Source organism: Martes martes (genome assembly GCF_963455335.1).
Source record: "Martes martes genome assembly, chromosome: 16".
Lineage (NCBI taxonomy): Eukaryota > Metazoa > Chordata > Mammalia > Carnivora > Mustelidae > Martes > Martes martes.
In genome coordinates, this window is record NC_137904.1 from 11,880,706 (window position 1) to 11,897,795 (window position 17,090).

The window sequence follows — 17,090 nt, forward strand, 5'->3', positions numbered from 1 at the left end:
GCACGGCTCGGGGGCATTAACGTACTCAGGGCGGTGCAGTCACCACCAGCACTCGTTATTGATATTTGGGTGACATCAGCTTGGCCACGATTACACACATCTGCTGGACAAAACCAAGCAATCATGCGGGTCTACGACACCCCCTTCCGAGGCCCAGGGTGCTCAAACACGGGGGCCTCCTCTCTCGGCAGGGCAATTCTCCTTCAGAACCTGAGTCCGGGCCTCTGCGTTCACCACTCCACCTCCCGGCCGACACTTCGCTTTGCTCGTCCCCCTGCCTGCTGTCACGGCGTCCAGCCAGGACCCTGCCGTGAGCCCGCAATCAGTACAGACTGCTGTAACACTGGAGAGGAGGAGTGGGGACGCTGTCAAGGGCCGCGGGCGGCTTTGGGGACCACCTGGTAAAACTCAACGCCTCTTCCCTGACTCCCGGACCTGCCAGCAGCAGGAAGGCCGGGGCCGCAGGGCGCGACAGTGACAACAGCAACAGCAGTAATGACAGTTCACGTGTACGGTGCCAGGCACCACCCATACCCTCCGAGTCCTTCAAACACCTGACCTCATGTGACCGTCCCAATGGTCCGGTGAGGTAAGCCTTCATACTGCGTTCCCATTTTACAGATGAGCAAACTAAGGCCTAGGACAGTGAAGTAATTCGTCCAAGGTCCTGCAGCAGAAGAACCTTAACACGAGTCCGTGGCCTACGCTTCCAACCGCCACAGCAGACTGAGGCCACACAACGGTCAACGCCGGCTTCCAGAACGGCCTGTAGGGTTAGCTGAAAGGGCACTCTCAGCATGCACTTACTCTAGAGCATTTCTGGATGCCAGCACCTCGGCACTTGTCAAAACAGCGGGTATTTTACCTATAGTCCTCCCTGCTTTCCGTGCAGCAGCCTGCCCTGCAGGCCTCATCTCAAGCACAGCCTACAGACCTCGCGGCAAACCAAAGCAAACAATCTGACACCGACTTTTTGCCAGAGCTGGGGAAGTGCAATGAGAATGAGCAAAGGAGGACAGAAGAGTTACCGTACCATCAGACGTTCTGCTCATCATAGGCGAGCCTCTGGACATGGTGTTCTGGTAACTCACGGGGGTCCGCCGGGCGCTGCTGTCCTCGTAAAGCCCCGGGCTCAGCTGTGCCTTGGGAGCCTCATGAAGCGCTGACCGGAGGACGGAGGGGCCAGAGCTCACCACCGACGTGTGTCGGGAACGCACCGGCTCGCCTGCTTTCACGTCCTCGTATTTTCCCCGCTCTACCACCTTTATGTTCTCCGGCACGATTTCCAGAGGTGGCATTCCACGGGGGAGTTTGTTGGGCCCCGTGATCAAGGATTTGACATTGTGTTTGATGGCAGATTGCCCTGAGTTGCTGTCGAACTTTATCGGTGTACCCTAGAAAAAAAGAAACAAACATGATCGGGAGCTCGAGGCATCTGCGGAGTCTGCCATCTCTGGTCCGCTCGGCCCACGGCAGTGATAATTTGCTTCCGTAATCTCTACTCTCTGCGTGATGTCTCAGCCACATGCTCACAAATCCAGAGCTGCGCACTTTCTCACAATACACATTCCATGATATGGACGCAAGAAAACGAGTCATGAACCACACATACAACCTTCACAATCACTTCCAAAAGCTCTGACATCATAAGAACTTATAATTATCAAGTCATGCTTTTTCTAAAATGCTCCATGAGTATCACAGTCTGAGGGGGAATGGCTGACGAAAAGCAGCCTGACACGGTTACCTGGGAGATGGAACCCTCGATTATTGGCCTTGTGCTCTGGACCACTTCTGGAGTTTTTCGGCTTTCCTGAGTTAAAATATCTTGCCTTGGAATCTCATGAATGGAACGCCCCATTTCTTTGATGGTGGTAATGCCGTCATATGGTTTTCCTTTGGTAATGGCGCCTTCGAATGCTCGTATGGGAGGACTCTCCCTTTTAATCTGTTTGGGATATTTAAGACCGTCTTCAAAGCTGTCCGTTGTCGCTCTTGGTGTGCCTTCAAGAAAGAATTCAAGAAACATGCTTATTAAAACAATGCCAATGGTTGCATAACAATGTGACTGAGCTGTACACGTGGAAATTGTTAAAAGAGGGGCGCCTGGGTGGCTCAGTGGGTTAAGCCTCTGCCTTCCACTCAGGTCATGATCTCAAGGTCCCGGGATCGAGCCCCGCATCAGGCTCTCTGCTCAGCAGGGAGCCTGCTTCCCCCTCTCTCTCTGCCTACTTGTGATCTCTTTCTCTGTGTCAAATAAATAAATAAAATCTTTAAAAAAATCGTTAAAACAGTAAATGCTGATATATATTTTTCCTCTATTTAAAAAAATTAATACCTTCTCATCTTGCAGTTTCTAATTAATTTTCTGTTTACAACACATCCTTAAATATTCATAAGTCGTCATTTTTTTCAGGTGGTTCAAGATTTGATACACTGTTCATCACAATCAGAGAATGGTTCTTACATAATGAAGATGTCTCTATATTCAAAGATTAGGCAACCATCATCTTCAAATTATATAGCTCAGAAACAGAAGAGTTAAAATCAAGATTTAAATATCTAATATTTCAAAATCGAAAATACTTGAAAAGCAGGTTTCATACTGCAAATTAATGTCAAACTACTCGGCAATGAGGCAGTCATGAAAAAAAGCCAAAACAAGCAAAAAGTTTACCCTGCATTATGGAACCAGACAGCACAGTCCTTTCTTTGAGGTCAGAATGAGGGCTCCCCCTGGGTAATGCTCGGCATATCAGCCCTTTCAAGACAAGAAAGCAATTTAAATATTAAACACAATGTCAATGTCAATTCACATGTACTTTATACTGACCTTAGAGTATATACTTTTTGATAAAAGCTCTATGGAGAAAGAAATATCATCTTAAATTTGTGAACTATTCAGAAGAATATCATGGAAAAAATAAAAGTTGGAAGTACCCAATATGACATAATTGTTCCTTTTTAAACATTTTCCTAAAGAGAAAATAGCCACAGAAGATATCTATTATAAATCAATCAGGAAAGACACTTAAAACTACATCTAAAATCCAATGCTTCTTTCTCAAGGTAAGAGGACACATAGAAGGGTTGAGAATCACTGTCGGGCTCTGAAACTGACCTCTGAGAAAGGGAAAACACAAAGGATGGGTACCTCAAAAACAGGTAAAATACATAAATGAAAATATGCAAGTCATACGCAATTACCCTAAAGTAAAGGGAAGTGGGTTTTTTGTTTTTTTTTAACTGGAGAAAATCCAGCTCTTAGAAAATTACGTAGGACTTCTGAGACTGAAGAACCCTTACCCTGTTTTTAGTATTTCACCTAGATTGACATTAAACAGTTGAAGTAGGTTAAGATTTAAAGAAAGTGAGTCATTAACAAAATAAAACTATGGGTATGATGTAGTGAATGCTTATCACGCGGTCAGCACAAGTTGGGACACCTGTCTCTCGAGTCCTCACACCATAACTATGGTCCCTGCATTTACACTTGCCCAGTGAACTTCACCAGGAAACAGTGCGGCCAGAGTTCAAATACAGGTCTTTGTTCTGTTACACCGCTTTGACTGCTTCACAACAAAAGCAAAGTTCTCAGAATGACTTTTACATTTTTGAACTCACTTAACCCTAGCAGAATAGTCTACAAAGTATACGAGCATTCTATTAGCTACCTACAATATGACCAATGATGTTTAAATTTTTACTTCCTACCACTGTCATGTACTTGCTTTATATGTAGATACGAATATAAACATAATAAGCTCATATTACTACAGTGTTAAAAATATATTTCATCATATTATATATTATTAATATAATGATATATTGATACAGGTTTCATTTATATAGTAATATGAATACAAATTTGTAATACTAATATGAATACAAATTTCATGACAGAGATTGAATACAACCTAACCCAACCATGCAAATTTGCTGTACAAAATTAAAGGTATCTAAATAAAGCACTGGAAACAACACTTTACCTTCCAGCGGGGCTGACACAGGAGACTCCCTCATTGACAACCCTTGCTTTATATTTCCTTCCACTGATTCATAGCTTCTTTTTAAACTGATTTCATGAGCTGTTCTTGGACTCCTTGTGCCTTCTCGGGCATTCTTAATATCTGCAGAACATAGAAATAAGAATTACTCAGACAAAACCCAAAGCCCACTCCACAATAAATCAGTTATCTCAGTTTCATAGTCTCCTCTTATAAAAAACAATATAAAAGCCAGCCAACCTACAACATAGTACTGTACAGATGATATTTATGGAGTTTTTTTTCATTAATTAAAATGTAACTGAGTGCCAGGAGTAAGTAAGCTAGGCTTGCAGATAAGGTTAACAAATTAAGTCCCTTCCTTCATGAAACTTACCCAGTCGCAATGGATACCAATAAAGTACTAGGGAACCGATGTATAGCATAGTCAGTACTATGAAAAGAGAGGTACGATGTGCTATGAGAACGCTAGAAGGGGAACCTAACACTTAGAGGCCCCGATAAGGGGCCTTTTAAACAGTTCAGTAAACAGAACTGAAGGGTAAGGCGGAGATACTTAAGTCAGAGGTAAGGGAGGAAGAGGGGGTACGGGCACACAGACGCCAAGGTGAGACAAAGTGTGGGACATTCAAAGAACTTGGGCTCGGTGCCTGGTCAGCGTGTAGAGTGGCGCTGGAGGCAGACTGCATGGGAAGGCAGTGCCAGGGGCCGAGGGAAAGGTGGGAAGGGGAACACTCGGGGAGAGGAGCGGGTAGCAGATCACGGATGGGGGATCAAGCCAAGGCAAGGGGCTTACACTGATCTTAAAGCAATGAAGGGTCAAGCAGGAAGTGACAAGATACAATTCTGAATACGGGTTATGACCAAAGGTGGGGAGATCAGGGGGAGCTGCCCAGTTATCCAGATGAAGGATGATGGGAGCAGTGGGGAATACAGAGAAATGGATGGATGGCAGAGAACTCAGAAAAGAGAACAGGAACAGCTTAGTGACTGACTAGATGTGGAAAGAGAACGAAGTGTCGACGATGACATCTACATTTCTGGCTTCTGCAATGTACGTTACTTTCTTCCTCCAGAAGCAAAATGTAAATCAGCATATGCCAGAAATGTTAAAACAAGAAAGGAGGAAGGAAATAAGAAAGTTACCATGTGTTTTGCATCAGGCACTCTGTGCTCACATACCTTACGTCTTTGTATTCAAAGAAAAAGATAAACCATGACTAATGACTCCGCAGATCACAAAAACAGTTGCAAACAGGAACTCAAATCCAGTCCCTCACTTGGCTTTTTTTTTTTTTTTAACCATAACTGAGTCATTCTTGTAACATCAGTGAGAAAATATAACCTAAGAATATATCTAAAGAAAATGCTCACACACACAGACATTAAAATAATTTAAATTAAAAATTTAAATTCGGGGCGCCTGGGTGGCTCAGTTGTTAAGCATCTGCCTTCGGCTCCCGTCGTGATCCCAGGGTCCTGGGATCGAGCCCCGCATCAGGCTCCTTGCTCAGCGGGAAGCCTGCTTCTCCCTCTTCCACTCCCGTTCTCCCTCTCCCACTCCCCCTACTTGTGTTCCCTCTCTTGCTGTGTCTCTGCCAAATAAATAAATAGAATCTTAAAAGAAAAAAAAAGAATTTAAATTCAATACTCTTTCCAGGATTATTAGATTATTATCTACTTCCTAATTCTTGGGGAGGCCTGGGTGGCTCAGTGGTTAAGCATCTGCCTTTGGCTCAGGTCATGATCCCAGGGTCCTGGGATCGAGCCCCGCATCGGGCTCCCTGCTCAGAGAGGAGCCTGCTTCTCTTTCTGCCTTTGCCTCTCCCTGACTCATGCTTGCTCTCTTGCACGCCCTCTCTCTCACAAATAATAAATAAAATCTTAAAAATAAAGAAAGAAAAGAAAAGTGATTCTACTGAAGTTAAAGATTCTTTTCTTAGGCTAAATCCACTGGCCACAGTTGATGTTAGCTATCACTCACAGAACCATGTACTACGGGCTCTGCACTGTTTATCATTTTCACTGACCATCTCAGTTAAATTTTCACAAAATTTCCACAAGAAGGGAGAATGAACTTCCCCAAACAAGTATGCGGGGAACCAGAGCCCATGTTTCCAATCCCTAACACAGTACTGGCTTCCGAGTACAGACATCATACTTACTGTCGTAGGATAAGATGTGTCCACTTTTGCCTTCATAAATAACATGACCTTTTGATGCGGCCTCCTCTCTGCCTTTCTCCGGACTGCTCTCCTCAATGGGCATTCTAGAAATGGATCCCTTCACCAACGTCTCAGTTGGTATGCCAGCCTGCGACAGCGCTGGGGTACCCTGCCATCAAATCAAACACAAACATTCAGGTTTAGAGACACGAGATGCTCAGAAAACTTAACCTACCGCACTGAGAGTCATATCCACCCATATCTTCAAAGAAGAAAGGACAAAGACATGAGAAGAACCCGGACATTAAGGTTTTACAAACATAAAAAGAAATATTGTAACTTCATCCTTGAGCCCTGCCCCACAAAACTTAAAATGGGGACAGGTGTAGGAGTCAAACGAACTTTCTTCCCCACCTTGAAGTCAAGCCTCTTAGCTCTCAGGAAAAAAAAAAAAAAATCTTGTCTTAAAAGGCCGAGAATCATTTAAGTGTAATATGTTTTTTCAAAACGTCTAATAAAAATAAGACAATAAATTAACTTCTAAATTTAGAATACTGCAACCTTCTCTCCCATTGTGATAAGAGGAAAAAAGAACTTGCAGTTCCTAAACTGTCTACTGGGTTTGACCTCTGGTGATCCGGGGCGGGGAAGGGGAAGTACGAAGGACAAAACTCAAGACTCCCCCACCCTGTGCTATGGATTCAGTTTAGATCACATCGTCAGAATCTTCACCACCACTGATCAGTCCTCTTTTGGGTTACCTACGGGCACAGTTCTTTCCGAGCCCTCCTTTAAGCAGTAAACCCTTCCTTCCACAGAAATCATTCATGGAACCTACTGGGCGCGAACTTTGTACAAGTGAGCTGCTGGGGTTGGGATGGGAGTGGCAGGCCCAGACACAGCCCACTCACACAACTGGTGTCTCCAAAACTCTCGTGAGGACAATCTGAAACCACACGCTCAGTGCAGGAAGCATGACAAGAACAGAACATTTACTTGTCCAGCCATTCAGTGGGCTCGGCAGTAAATATCTGGAAATCTTTAACACCCACTGCAGAAGGGCTCACTTGGTGTGGACAGACTGGACTGGAAATGAACAGAGGAAAGCCTAGCCTCCCTCCATTCACTTCATTCTGCCTTCCTGCCCACAGCCTGGTTACTAGAGTGAAAACGAACGAGAAAAGGGAATATGCATAAAGCATTTATTTCCCCTCTGCCTCTACTATTAAAGTGTTTGCTTGTTTTGAAAACTAGTTTCAGGATGTATACTTTGGTGAAATGTAGAAGGAGAGATGTGTAGAGTTCACATTAACTTCCGAGGTCACTAGGCCATATACTCCGTAAACCAGGTCTTGTTAAAATGGAGACCCTGATTCATAGGTCGGAAGTGGGAACTAAAATTTCTGCATTAACCTAACAAGCTCCCAAGCAACGCTGATCTCTAGGATACAGACTACACTTGACCAGCAAGGCTCCAGGGCACAGTTCTCAGATGTGCCCACAGCAGAACCACTAGAGGGTGGGAAACACAGTCTGCCCCCCCAGATTGAGACTTCAGGAAGTCTGGGCTGGGGCCTGACCATTTACAGGCCTAACGGTGCTGGCCCGGGAGCCACAACTTTAGCCACTGGCCTAGGGAACAAGGTTCAACATGCAAAAACCACAGGATTCTGTTTACAATGACTTCCCAAAAGAGAATTTTCCTTTCCCAGATCTACAGTAATAAGGAGGCTATGGACTGTTACACTTCCAACTGAAATTAACGTCAAACGGAGGACAAGGAGGAACTTTTCTTAATCAAAAGTGGCAATTTATTGAGCTTGAAACTGGAAGAAGATATCTGACTTTCGGTGCTTCTATCAATGTCGCCCGTATCTTCGAGTTTAGCATGAGACCCTAGCCAGGTGGCTTACACGCTGGGACCGCAGACCTTCTTTTTCACAAGAGGCAAAAGCGAGCAAGTAATTTATAATGATTTTTTTTTTCCATTTCTATTTGAGCTGCACACATGGTAAAAGCTTTTGCAGGGGGTGGGGGAGGGTGTGTGTGTGTGTCTGGGTGGCTCAGTCATTAAGCATCTGCCTTTGGCTCAGGTCATGATCTTGGGGTCCTGGGATGGAGCCTGGCATTAGGTCCCCGGCTTGGCAGGGAGCCTGCTTCTCCCTCTCCCACTCCTCCTGCTTGTGTTCCCTGTCATGCTCTCTCTCTCTCTGTCAAATAAATAAATAAAATCTTTAAAAAAAAAAAAAAAAAGCCTTGCCAGGAAGACAGAGCTGCATCAACTTGTTTCTTCTGCCAATTTGCAAATCACTGACCCTTTCAAATGACCCACAGAACAGATAATATAGCTGGTGGTCAAAATGATCACATTAATGCCCTTCTGCAGACAATTTACGGATCTGGGTTTATTACCACTGAGACCCAATTCTGCAATCCAGAACAAGGAGCAACTTAACCACAGAGCCATACTGCTGGAACAGCCAGAGCTCTTGAGACCCGACTTCTAGTTTTCTCATTAGCTACTGTCTAGCGCATCAGGAATGATCACAACTAACCTGAGTGATGGAGCCCCGCAGGGACGGGATGCCTTCCATGGAAATTTTGCTGGTTGGCGTTCCCCGAGTTATACTTCCTTCCTGAATGGCTCCCGTGGTACCTGAATGAAAGCAAAATGATGGGTAAGTTACACCTTCTACCACTGCAAACAAACAAAACTCACCCCCTACTTGGAAGAGGGGTAAGAGAAGGAAACAGCTGTATAAGAAGAATAGCTGTGTTTTACTGAAATGCACTTTCAAAATATTACAATTATTAAAAAGGATTGCTAAAACGCGGAATTTCAAAATCTTGAATTATTTTCATACAGAAGGAATAAATTTAGAACGCAAAGGCTCTAATTTAAGAACCCAACATTATAAAACGTATTAATGACTTTAATACATTTATTGGAAACAAAAGTTTAATATTTCTGCCAAACAGCGTATTTTACCTCTGACCACTCCTTCGTGTTGTGCCCTGACCAAGAGACCTTCAGGCTGCGAGTTTTGGCTTCGGGGAGAAAATTCTTCCTGCTTGATGTAGGGCACGGTAGCTATGGACCAAAGCGAGAGAAAAAGTGGAGATCAAGTGTTGAGTTACCGCCCGTGATGCCGCAAGTGCAGGAACCTTTCGAGTATTTACCCACTGACCTGATTTGGCAGATTCCTGCTGCCGCGGCAGTCCAAGAGAGATAGAGCCCACTGAGGGCTTAGCTGCTTCTGGAGTGTAGGAAGTCTGATTATGAGACGTCAAATAAGTGCCAGGTGTGCCCTAAAAATAATTTTAGAAGACTAAAATAACACTGTCTGTTCACAAGGTCAACAATAAACATATGTTCATGTTTCTGTTTATAAGAATTTATACCCCCATTGCCCAAAATTAAGGACAAGTATTGGAAAAGCAAGAAAATCCTAATAGATTGATTAAAAATATTTTTAAAGCAAGAGGTCTTCTGAAATAGCCATAAATTTCACATAACTAATATTAGGTAACAGATTACATAAACAAAGCACTTAACAGTACACTCAAAATGTAAGCTACTATTCTTAACAATATTTATTCTTCAAAAAACTGCTATAGGACAGTGACAGTAAAAACAGCAGAGTAGGGACTTCTGAAAACTCTCCTCAATAAAAGCAACCAGAAAACCAGCAAAAATGGTAAGAATCAACCTTTTAATTTGGAAATTAACTGAAGGCTTATGGAAATCTGTGTGCGTTTGTTCAAGAAGACTAACAAAATCTAGGTTAAGAAGAGTGAGTTTTGTGGCATCTGAACTTGTTCTATCTCCTCTCCCATATGCTCCCACCAAGCTCACTGGTAGCCCTGAAAATCAACAGTCCTCAATTATGCTGAAAACCATCAGCCTGGCAGCCACCAGAGGGCAAAGAAGAGGGTTTGGAGCTCCTTAAAAGCATCACTCCCAAGTAACTGTCATTATTTGACTTGTCTGATGGTTCCCTGGAAGACCCATCTGCAAGGCTGTCCTTTTCGGACCTGTGGGGAAGAAGGTGCATGCTTGTCAAAAACAATCAGCGTCAAATGCTTTAACTTCTTCACTGCCTGAGGCAACACTGAGGCAACAAGGTAAGCAAAAACCTTAAAAGGAAAAGCTAAGAAATGAGATGTTCAAAGAGGTCTGAACATGTTCCTAGCAATCCGAAGGCCACGGGAATATGCGAGGCTGTACAGATGCCTAGGAGAGACCAGAGAAGGCCTGAAGTGCTCAACTCTGGTGGGCCGTAAAGCTCTGTGAAAGCAGGAAGTGAAGACTAAGACAGAGTTGCCAGCTGCCTGGCTGAAGGCTGAAGGTGTGCCCCAACACACACAGAGAGCCACTCGGCAAAGACCGGGACACGTAAGCATTCCAGCCACGAAGTCTGTCAAGCCTTAGCTGGCCAGCAGGTAGAGACAGCAACGACTGCACATGTCACAGAACACAGACTTCACAGTTAGTTCAGAAAAGCCAGAAAGCAAGCATCGACAAAACAAAAGCAACAACAGCAGACCCTCCGGAGAGAGGAGAATCTGATTGCCTCAGCTGCCACCTTATGCAGAATGTCCAGTTTTTAACCAAAAATTGAAACAAAGAAGAAAGCATGACCCACACATGGGGGGAAAATGCACTGAATAAAAACTGTCCCTGGGCTTTAGACTTGCCAGAAAAAGACCATTATATCATTAATCAGCTATCATAAATATGTTCAAACTACAGGGAATCATGTCTAAAGCATTAAATGAAAGTATGAAAATGATGTTTCCCTATACAAAGAATATCAACAAAAAGAAATCATAAAAAAAAGAACCATGCAGAAATTCTGAAGTTAAAAAAAAAACACAAAAAAACTCTCAGCAAAAAAAGAAAATAAGGAAGCTTCTTCGATCTGATGGAAAGCACCTATGAAAAGTCTACAGTTAACATACCTACCAGGAAGATACTGAATGCCTCCCTCCTAAAACGGGCAACAAGGAAAGCATATCCTCTTTCCCACTTCTTTTGAAGATTGTACTATGGGGCACCTGGGTGGCTCAGTTGGTTAAACATCTGACTCTTGATTTCAGCTCAGGTCATGATTTCAGGGTTGTGGGATCAAGCCCCACACTGGGCTGATGGAGCCCCACATCAGGCTCCTAGCTCTTTGCTTGGCCAGGAGCCTACTTAAGATTTGCTCTCTCCCTCTCCCCCCTCCCTCCCTGTTCTCTCTCTCAAATAAATATCTTTATCTCAAATAAATCTTTAAAAAGAAAATAAACACAGTACTAAAAGTTCTACCTTAGCCAGTTCAATAAAGAAAGAGGTAAAACTATCTTGATTTGCAGATGACATGCTCACATAGAAAATCCTAAGAAATCTATTCTCCTTCCAAAAAAAACAAAAACAAAACAAGAAGCAAAGAAGTAAACACTGCAGGAGAAAAAGTGAAGATTAAAAGAGTCAACTTTTTTTTATATACCTGTAAGAACTGGAAAATGAAATTTTAAAAAATAATATTTATAAAAACATAAAATACATCTAACAAAACATCTACGGTGAAAACTATGAGATATTGTTGAGACAAATTAAAGACCTAAATTAATGGAAATATAAACATGTTCATGGATTACAGAAGACTCAATATTCTTAAGATCATTTCTAGGATGCCTGGGTGGCTCAGTTGGTTAAGCAACTGCTTTCGGCTCAGGTCACGGTCCCAGAGTCTCAGGACAGAGTCCCGAATCGGGCTCCCAGCTCCAGGGGGGGGCCGGAGGGGTACTTCCCCCGCACCCGACCTTCTCCCCTCTCATGCTCTCTCTCAAATAAATAAATAAAAAAAGACCTTCCTTTCTAACCCAAAATAATCTATAGATTTAATGCAATCTTTTACCATAATCCCAGCAGAATTTTTGTTAGAAGCTGACATTTATAATTTATATGGAAACGCCAAAGTCATAGAAGAGCCAAACTGATCTTAAAATATAAAAGCCCTTACAGGACTCCTACCACATGATTTCAAGACTTACCATAAAGCTACAATAATCACAATTGTGGTGCTGACAAAACTATGGGCAAGTAGATCAACTGAACAGAACAGATAGTCCAGAGAGAGACCAAACACAGAGCCAAATCATTTTTGACGATGGCACCGAACTGATCAAATGGAGAAAGAAAAGACTTTTTAACTGGTGTTACTGGAACTGCAAACCCAAAAGGATAAATGAACGCTGATCCTCACCTCAGGCTGCACACAAAACTTAATTTCACGTGACCACCAAACTACACGTAAAAGCCCAAACTATAAACCTTTCAGAAGAAAACACAAGAATATCCCCACAACCATGAAGCAAAGGTTTCTTAGAGAATAAGAGAAAAAATTTACATAAACATTTCATCAAAATTTAAAATTTCTGTTCATCAAAACACACCAGTAACGAAACACACAAGCCACAGAAAAGAGAAAATATTTTAATATCTGAGCCCTTTCATCCACAATATGTAAAGAACTTCTGCAATCTAATAACCAAAAAAAAAAAACCAATAAAAGCAGATAATGACAGTCACTTCACCATCAGACATATAAATGACCAATAAGCATACAAAACAGTGTTCAACCTCATTTGCTGCCAGGGAAATGCAAACTAAATGCCACATTGAAATATGACGAAAATAAAAAAGACTGCCAAGAGCAAATGAAGCAACATGAAGGCTTACTTTTCGGGCAGCAGTGGACCCACTGTGGGAAATCAAGAAGTAAAACACACATATTATCGAGCAAGTGCTCTCTCCGGGGGTTGATTACGCAAGAGAAATCAAATCAAATGTCTATAAGGAGCCAGTACAAGAACGTTCGTGTCTGCTTTGTTCACTACAGCCAAGAGCCAGAAACAGCTCTGGCTTCCACTAATGAGAACTCGGGTTAACAAACCGGCATGTGTCCCCACAGCGCAGCAGTATTCAGCAATAAAAAAGAAGAAACTACTGATTACACAAAACCTGTATGAATCCCTACAGCCATTACATTAAGTTCAAGAGGACGGACACGGAAGAGTACACACTGTTGGAGATCATCTATATGAAAGGCAAAACTGATCTGTGCCAACAGGAAGCGAACCAGTGGCTGCTTCGGGCAGAAGGCGCTAAGAGAAGCTTCGGAAGTGATGTGATGGTTCATTACCCGACAGGAGAGCGCTCCCTGCTGGTCGCATGCATCAGTCAAAACTTCTCAACCATTAAGATAAGGCCGTATTTAGATATATGTTATGGATGTAGACAGCAATGCACCAGAGGGGAAAAAAGAAAGCTATAACGGCCAAAGTCAGAACCAACTGGGGCTTATCAGTCAACCACAATTTAATATTTAGAGCCTTTCAACAGTCAACACATACTCTAGGACTTGAAAAAACTCCTCTTCCATCTAGGCTAACTGAACCTCAGGGCACAGAAGTGCCAGTCAAGCCAGATGGTGTGCCGCGGGCACTCACTTTGGGCACCCAACTCACACAAACTTCCTGTGTGCGGCACGGAAGATGATGACTGCCATATTTTCTGGTCATCATCTTTTCACACACAGATGGATTTTTATTTACTAATTCTGACACATTAGTGACCAAAAGGGAGAACTTTTACCAAAGCAAAACTCAACAGAAATTTCCTGGGCAGGGAAGGCATTTTACCTGTGAGATGGAGCCTCCCAGGATAAAAGATGGTTTCTCTGAAGCCACTGTGGTTTTGGATGATGGGATGAGAGGCGGAGGTGGCCTGGTGGGTCTAGTTGTGGGAAGCCGAACCGCTTCAGGGAGGTTCGTTATCACTTGATGTGGAGCAGGCTGCAGGACTTTTAAGGGGAGGGGAAAAAAATGATTTAAAATCGTCAGTTTCGTAGTTTGCAACACTCTATCTCAGTCATTCCTGAATTTTTATATCACACATTGAATTTTAAGTTGCAAGATGAGGCTGAGGAGGAACACTTCTATTTTGAATTTTTCTTTCAACTTGAATTAAACCCATATACATATTCAGGTCACACATGGTATTTGTGAGGTTGAAATATTCAACTCCCTGTCAAACCAGAGCTTGCAAGCTGATGTTCATTTCAAACGATCTCTGCTGAGCACAGGCAAGTGACTGTCTTTCATAGTCTCTCTCTCGCTGTCCCTCGCTGGACCTGCTTCTTAGGGGCAGCTCAAAGTACCACTGGGGAGAACGCGCACACACGGCCGACCGCCAGCTGCACGCCTCTCTACATCGTGCATACTTAGAGAGACATTTACGACTCTGGCTCTCAAAGATCGGAATTTCTTGTGTCAGGGAGGGGAATCTAAAGATTTTCTCGAAGTATATGGACTCTTGAAAGCCAGTCAGTGTCACAGTATGCATGTGGGAACAAAATTCCCCAGGGGCCCAGTGAATCTCAACTGAATAGAACGGACGATGGGATGCAGAGAAACAAGAAAATAATTCTGAAACAGGAAGGACGTGTCCGGGAAAGGCAGTTCATTCACGAGATCACACCCCCCATGTCTCGCATCTGCAGGGAGATGGCCAGCAGCCACTGCGCAGAGGAACGATATTTACCTGGAGGGACACTAGAGCGGGCTGCACTCATACCAGGCTGCGGAGCGGCTTTACTGGCTTCTCTCGGAGAGAGCCTACACGGTGAGGCTGACCTTGCTGCGGTATTGTGCATCTGTGCTTCCTGCTCTAGGGCACGTCTGACCTCAGCATAAGGCATATAGGCGACTGATTTTCCTATGAAAGTTAAAGTTATCAAAGTAAGGGAAGAACCCCAAATTAAAATAGTAAGTGTGAAAGGACCAAGCCCACACCATCCAGGGGCAGATCCGACTATATACTAATATTAAAATCTAAAATTCCTTGGCGGGGGAGGGGGGGAACCCACCCACAGAGAGGTTTAAAAACCCTATACATCTAAATCTTCTGTGTACGCACCATCACTATGACCTAATAAAACCCTCAAATATTCAATTACGATTTTTCCCTTTAAAGGACAAAGAACTTCTCTTTCTTCTTCTTAGGAAAACCAGGTGTTTTCACATCCAATAAAGGTCACAACAGGTAAACATCAGATTATCCAGCCATTTGGTGAATTCAAGTCTTTCTTGAATCAGTCATAGCTCTGAGATTTTCAGCTCTTCAATTTAGCCTGCTGAAACCCACCACTTAATATTCAGAGAAATTAAAATTAAATTTAATTAAAATTAAAATTTAGTTAAAATTAAATTTTTGACACAGATCAAACTAATCCAAAAAATCTACACAAGCTTATAAACTGGGAATTTTACTACCATAATGCTAATAAAAATTACTTCATATAATTTACCTCCACATAAAGCATAAAACAACTTTGAGCATTTAAAGAGTTTATCAAATATGCAGTCACATTAAGACTTAAAAATACATACAATTACATACATTATATAATTTTTTTCCTTTTTAAAATGAAATTGACATTGTAATTTTGGAAAATCAGAAAAGCACAAAGGAAAATGAAAATCATCCATAACCCAAACCACTTAGATGTGGGCTATTTTAATGTCCGCCGAAACAAATTCCCACTCATTTTATTATTCTTTTGCTTACCTAGTCTTACATTTATTCTTCCAGATAAATCGAAATTTAAAATCATTCTCCCAACAAAATGTCACTGGAATTTTCATTAGACTTGCATTAAATTTATGAATACAGGAGACCTGATGCTCTATTCATAATGAGCTTTCTGGGGAATCTAGTCTTTTTCATATAGGTCTTATTTACACATTCCCTGCTAAAAATTATTTGTAGGTACTTTACATTTTCTTGCTAGGAAAGCCATCTTTTTCAATGCATGAGTTTACTTGTACAAATGATTACTGCAGAGCTACAGGAAAGAAAGATGTGGATTTCTGTAGACCATTTTTTCCTGAGAAACTTAATGAGCCTTCCTTTTTGTTCTACTCACTTTTCAGTTGATTCTTATAGGCTTTCTAGGTAGATTATCTAATCCTGTGAACAATGATTTGTCTTCTCCCTTCAAATAGCTACTTCTATCTTTGTTTCTTTTTTTCTTTACTGCACTACAGTAAGTAGTAGTTGGAGAGTTTCTATCCCAAGAGAAGATCTCTAGCATTTCCCTATTAAGTGGAAGATGGCATAAAGAGTTCTCCAGCTCACTGAGGTATTTTTTAAAACCAGAAACAAAAAAATTAAATTAAATTAAAAATTTAAAATTAAAAAAATAAAAACCAGAAACAATTCTAGTAATACTAGCTAACACTGTACTCTGTGCAGAGCACTGTGAATTACATGAATTATCTCACTGAGCCCTCATGACCAATGAGATTATTAACACCATTTCACAGATGAGGAAACTGACCCTTAAAAGAATCACAGTCTTGCCTCCAAGGTATGCTATCAGCAGCGTAAGCCTGACTCTGATCTCAAAACCACACGGCAAAATAAAACAAAACAAAACAAAAAACAAACCCCCCCCAAAAAAGTAAATAGAAAAAAAATTTTTTAAACCCCACATGGCAATAATGTCTCCCTGAAGCACTGAGGGTTGAATTTCAGATGCTTGTGGGGTATCCATCAAGATGATGGTACTCCACGGGGTGCCTGGGTGGCTCAGTGGGTTAAGCATCTGCCTTTGGCTCAGGTTATGATCTCAGGGTCCTGTGACTGAGCCCCACATTGGGCTCTCTGCTCAGCAGGGAGTCTGCTCCTGCCCCCACCCCTGCTCTCTCTGCATGCCTCTCTGCATGCTTGTGATCTCTATCAAATAAATAAATAAAATCTTTAGCAAAGAAAAAAAGAAAAGATGATGGTACTCTTCCCTTCTTAGACATTAATATATTGAATTAGATTAAGTGTTCCAATGCTGTGCAGATTTATAAAAGAAACCAA

At 42.4% G+C, this 17,090-nt stretch overlaps 1 protein-coding gene across 24 annotated transcripts in view; it reads right to left on the reverse strand.

Annotated features, from left to right (window-relative positions):
* Positions 1-17,090, reverse strand: part of NCOR1 (nuclear receptor corepressor 1) — a gene marked incomplete at its 3' end in the record, with an annotated part of 150,928 nt that overhangs the window by 24,988 nt on the left and 108,850 nt on the right. For 15 of the 24 annotated variants that reach the window (XM_080825869.1, XM_080825877.1, XM_080825863.1 and 12 more), the window contains 10 exons: positions 14,763-14,936; positions 13,862-14,022; positions 9,361-9,481; positions 9,162-9,263; positions 8,728-8,828; positions 6,173-6,341; positions 3,990-4,130; positions 2,678-2,761; positions 1,748-2,004; positions 1,034-1,394 (listed from right to left, as the gene is read on the reverse strand). In XM_080825869.1, coding sequence (XP_080681995.1) covers positions 1,034-1,394; positions 1,748-2,004; positions 2,678-2,761; positions 3,990-4,130; positions 6,173-6,341; positions 8,728-8,828; positions 9,162-9,263; positions 9,361-9,481; positions 13,862-14,022; positions 14,763-14,936 — 1,671 coding nt within the window. The remainder of the gene's footprint in view (positions 1-1,033; positions 1,395-1,747; positions 2,005-2,677; positions 2,762-3,989; positions 4,131-6,172; positions 6,342-8,727; positions 8,829-9,161; positions 9,264-9,360; positions 9,482-13,861; positions 14,023-14,762; positions 14,937-17,090) is intronic. The other 9 variants (XM_080825866.1, XM_080825872.1, XM_080825865.1 and 6 more) reach the window with 1 other exon arrangement.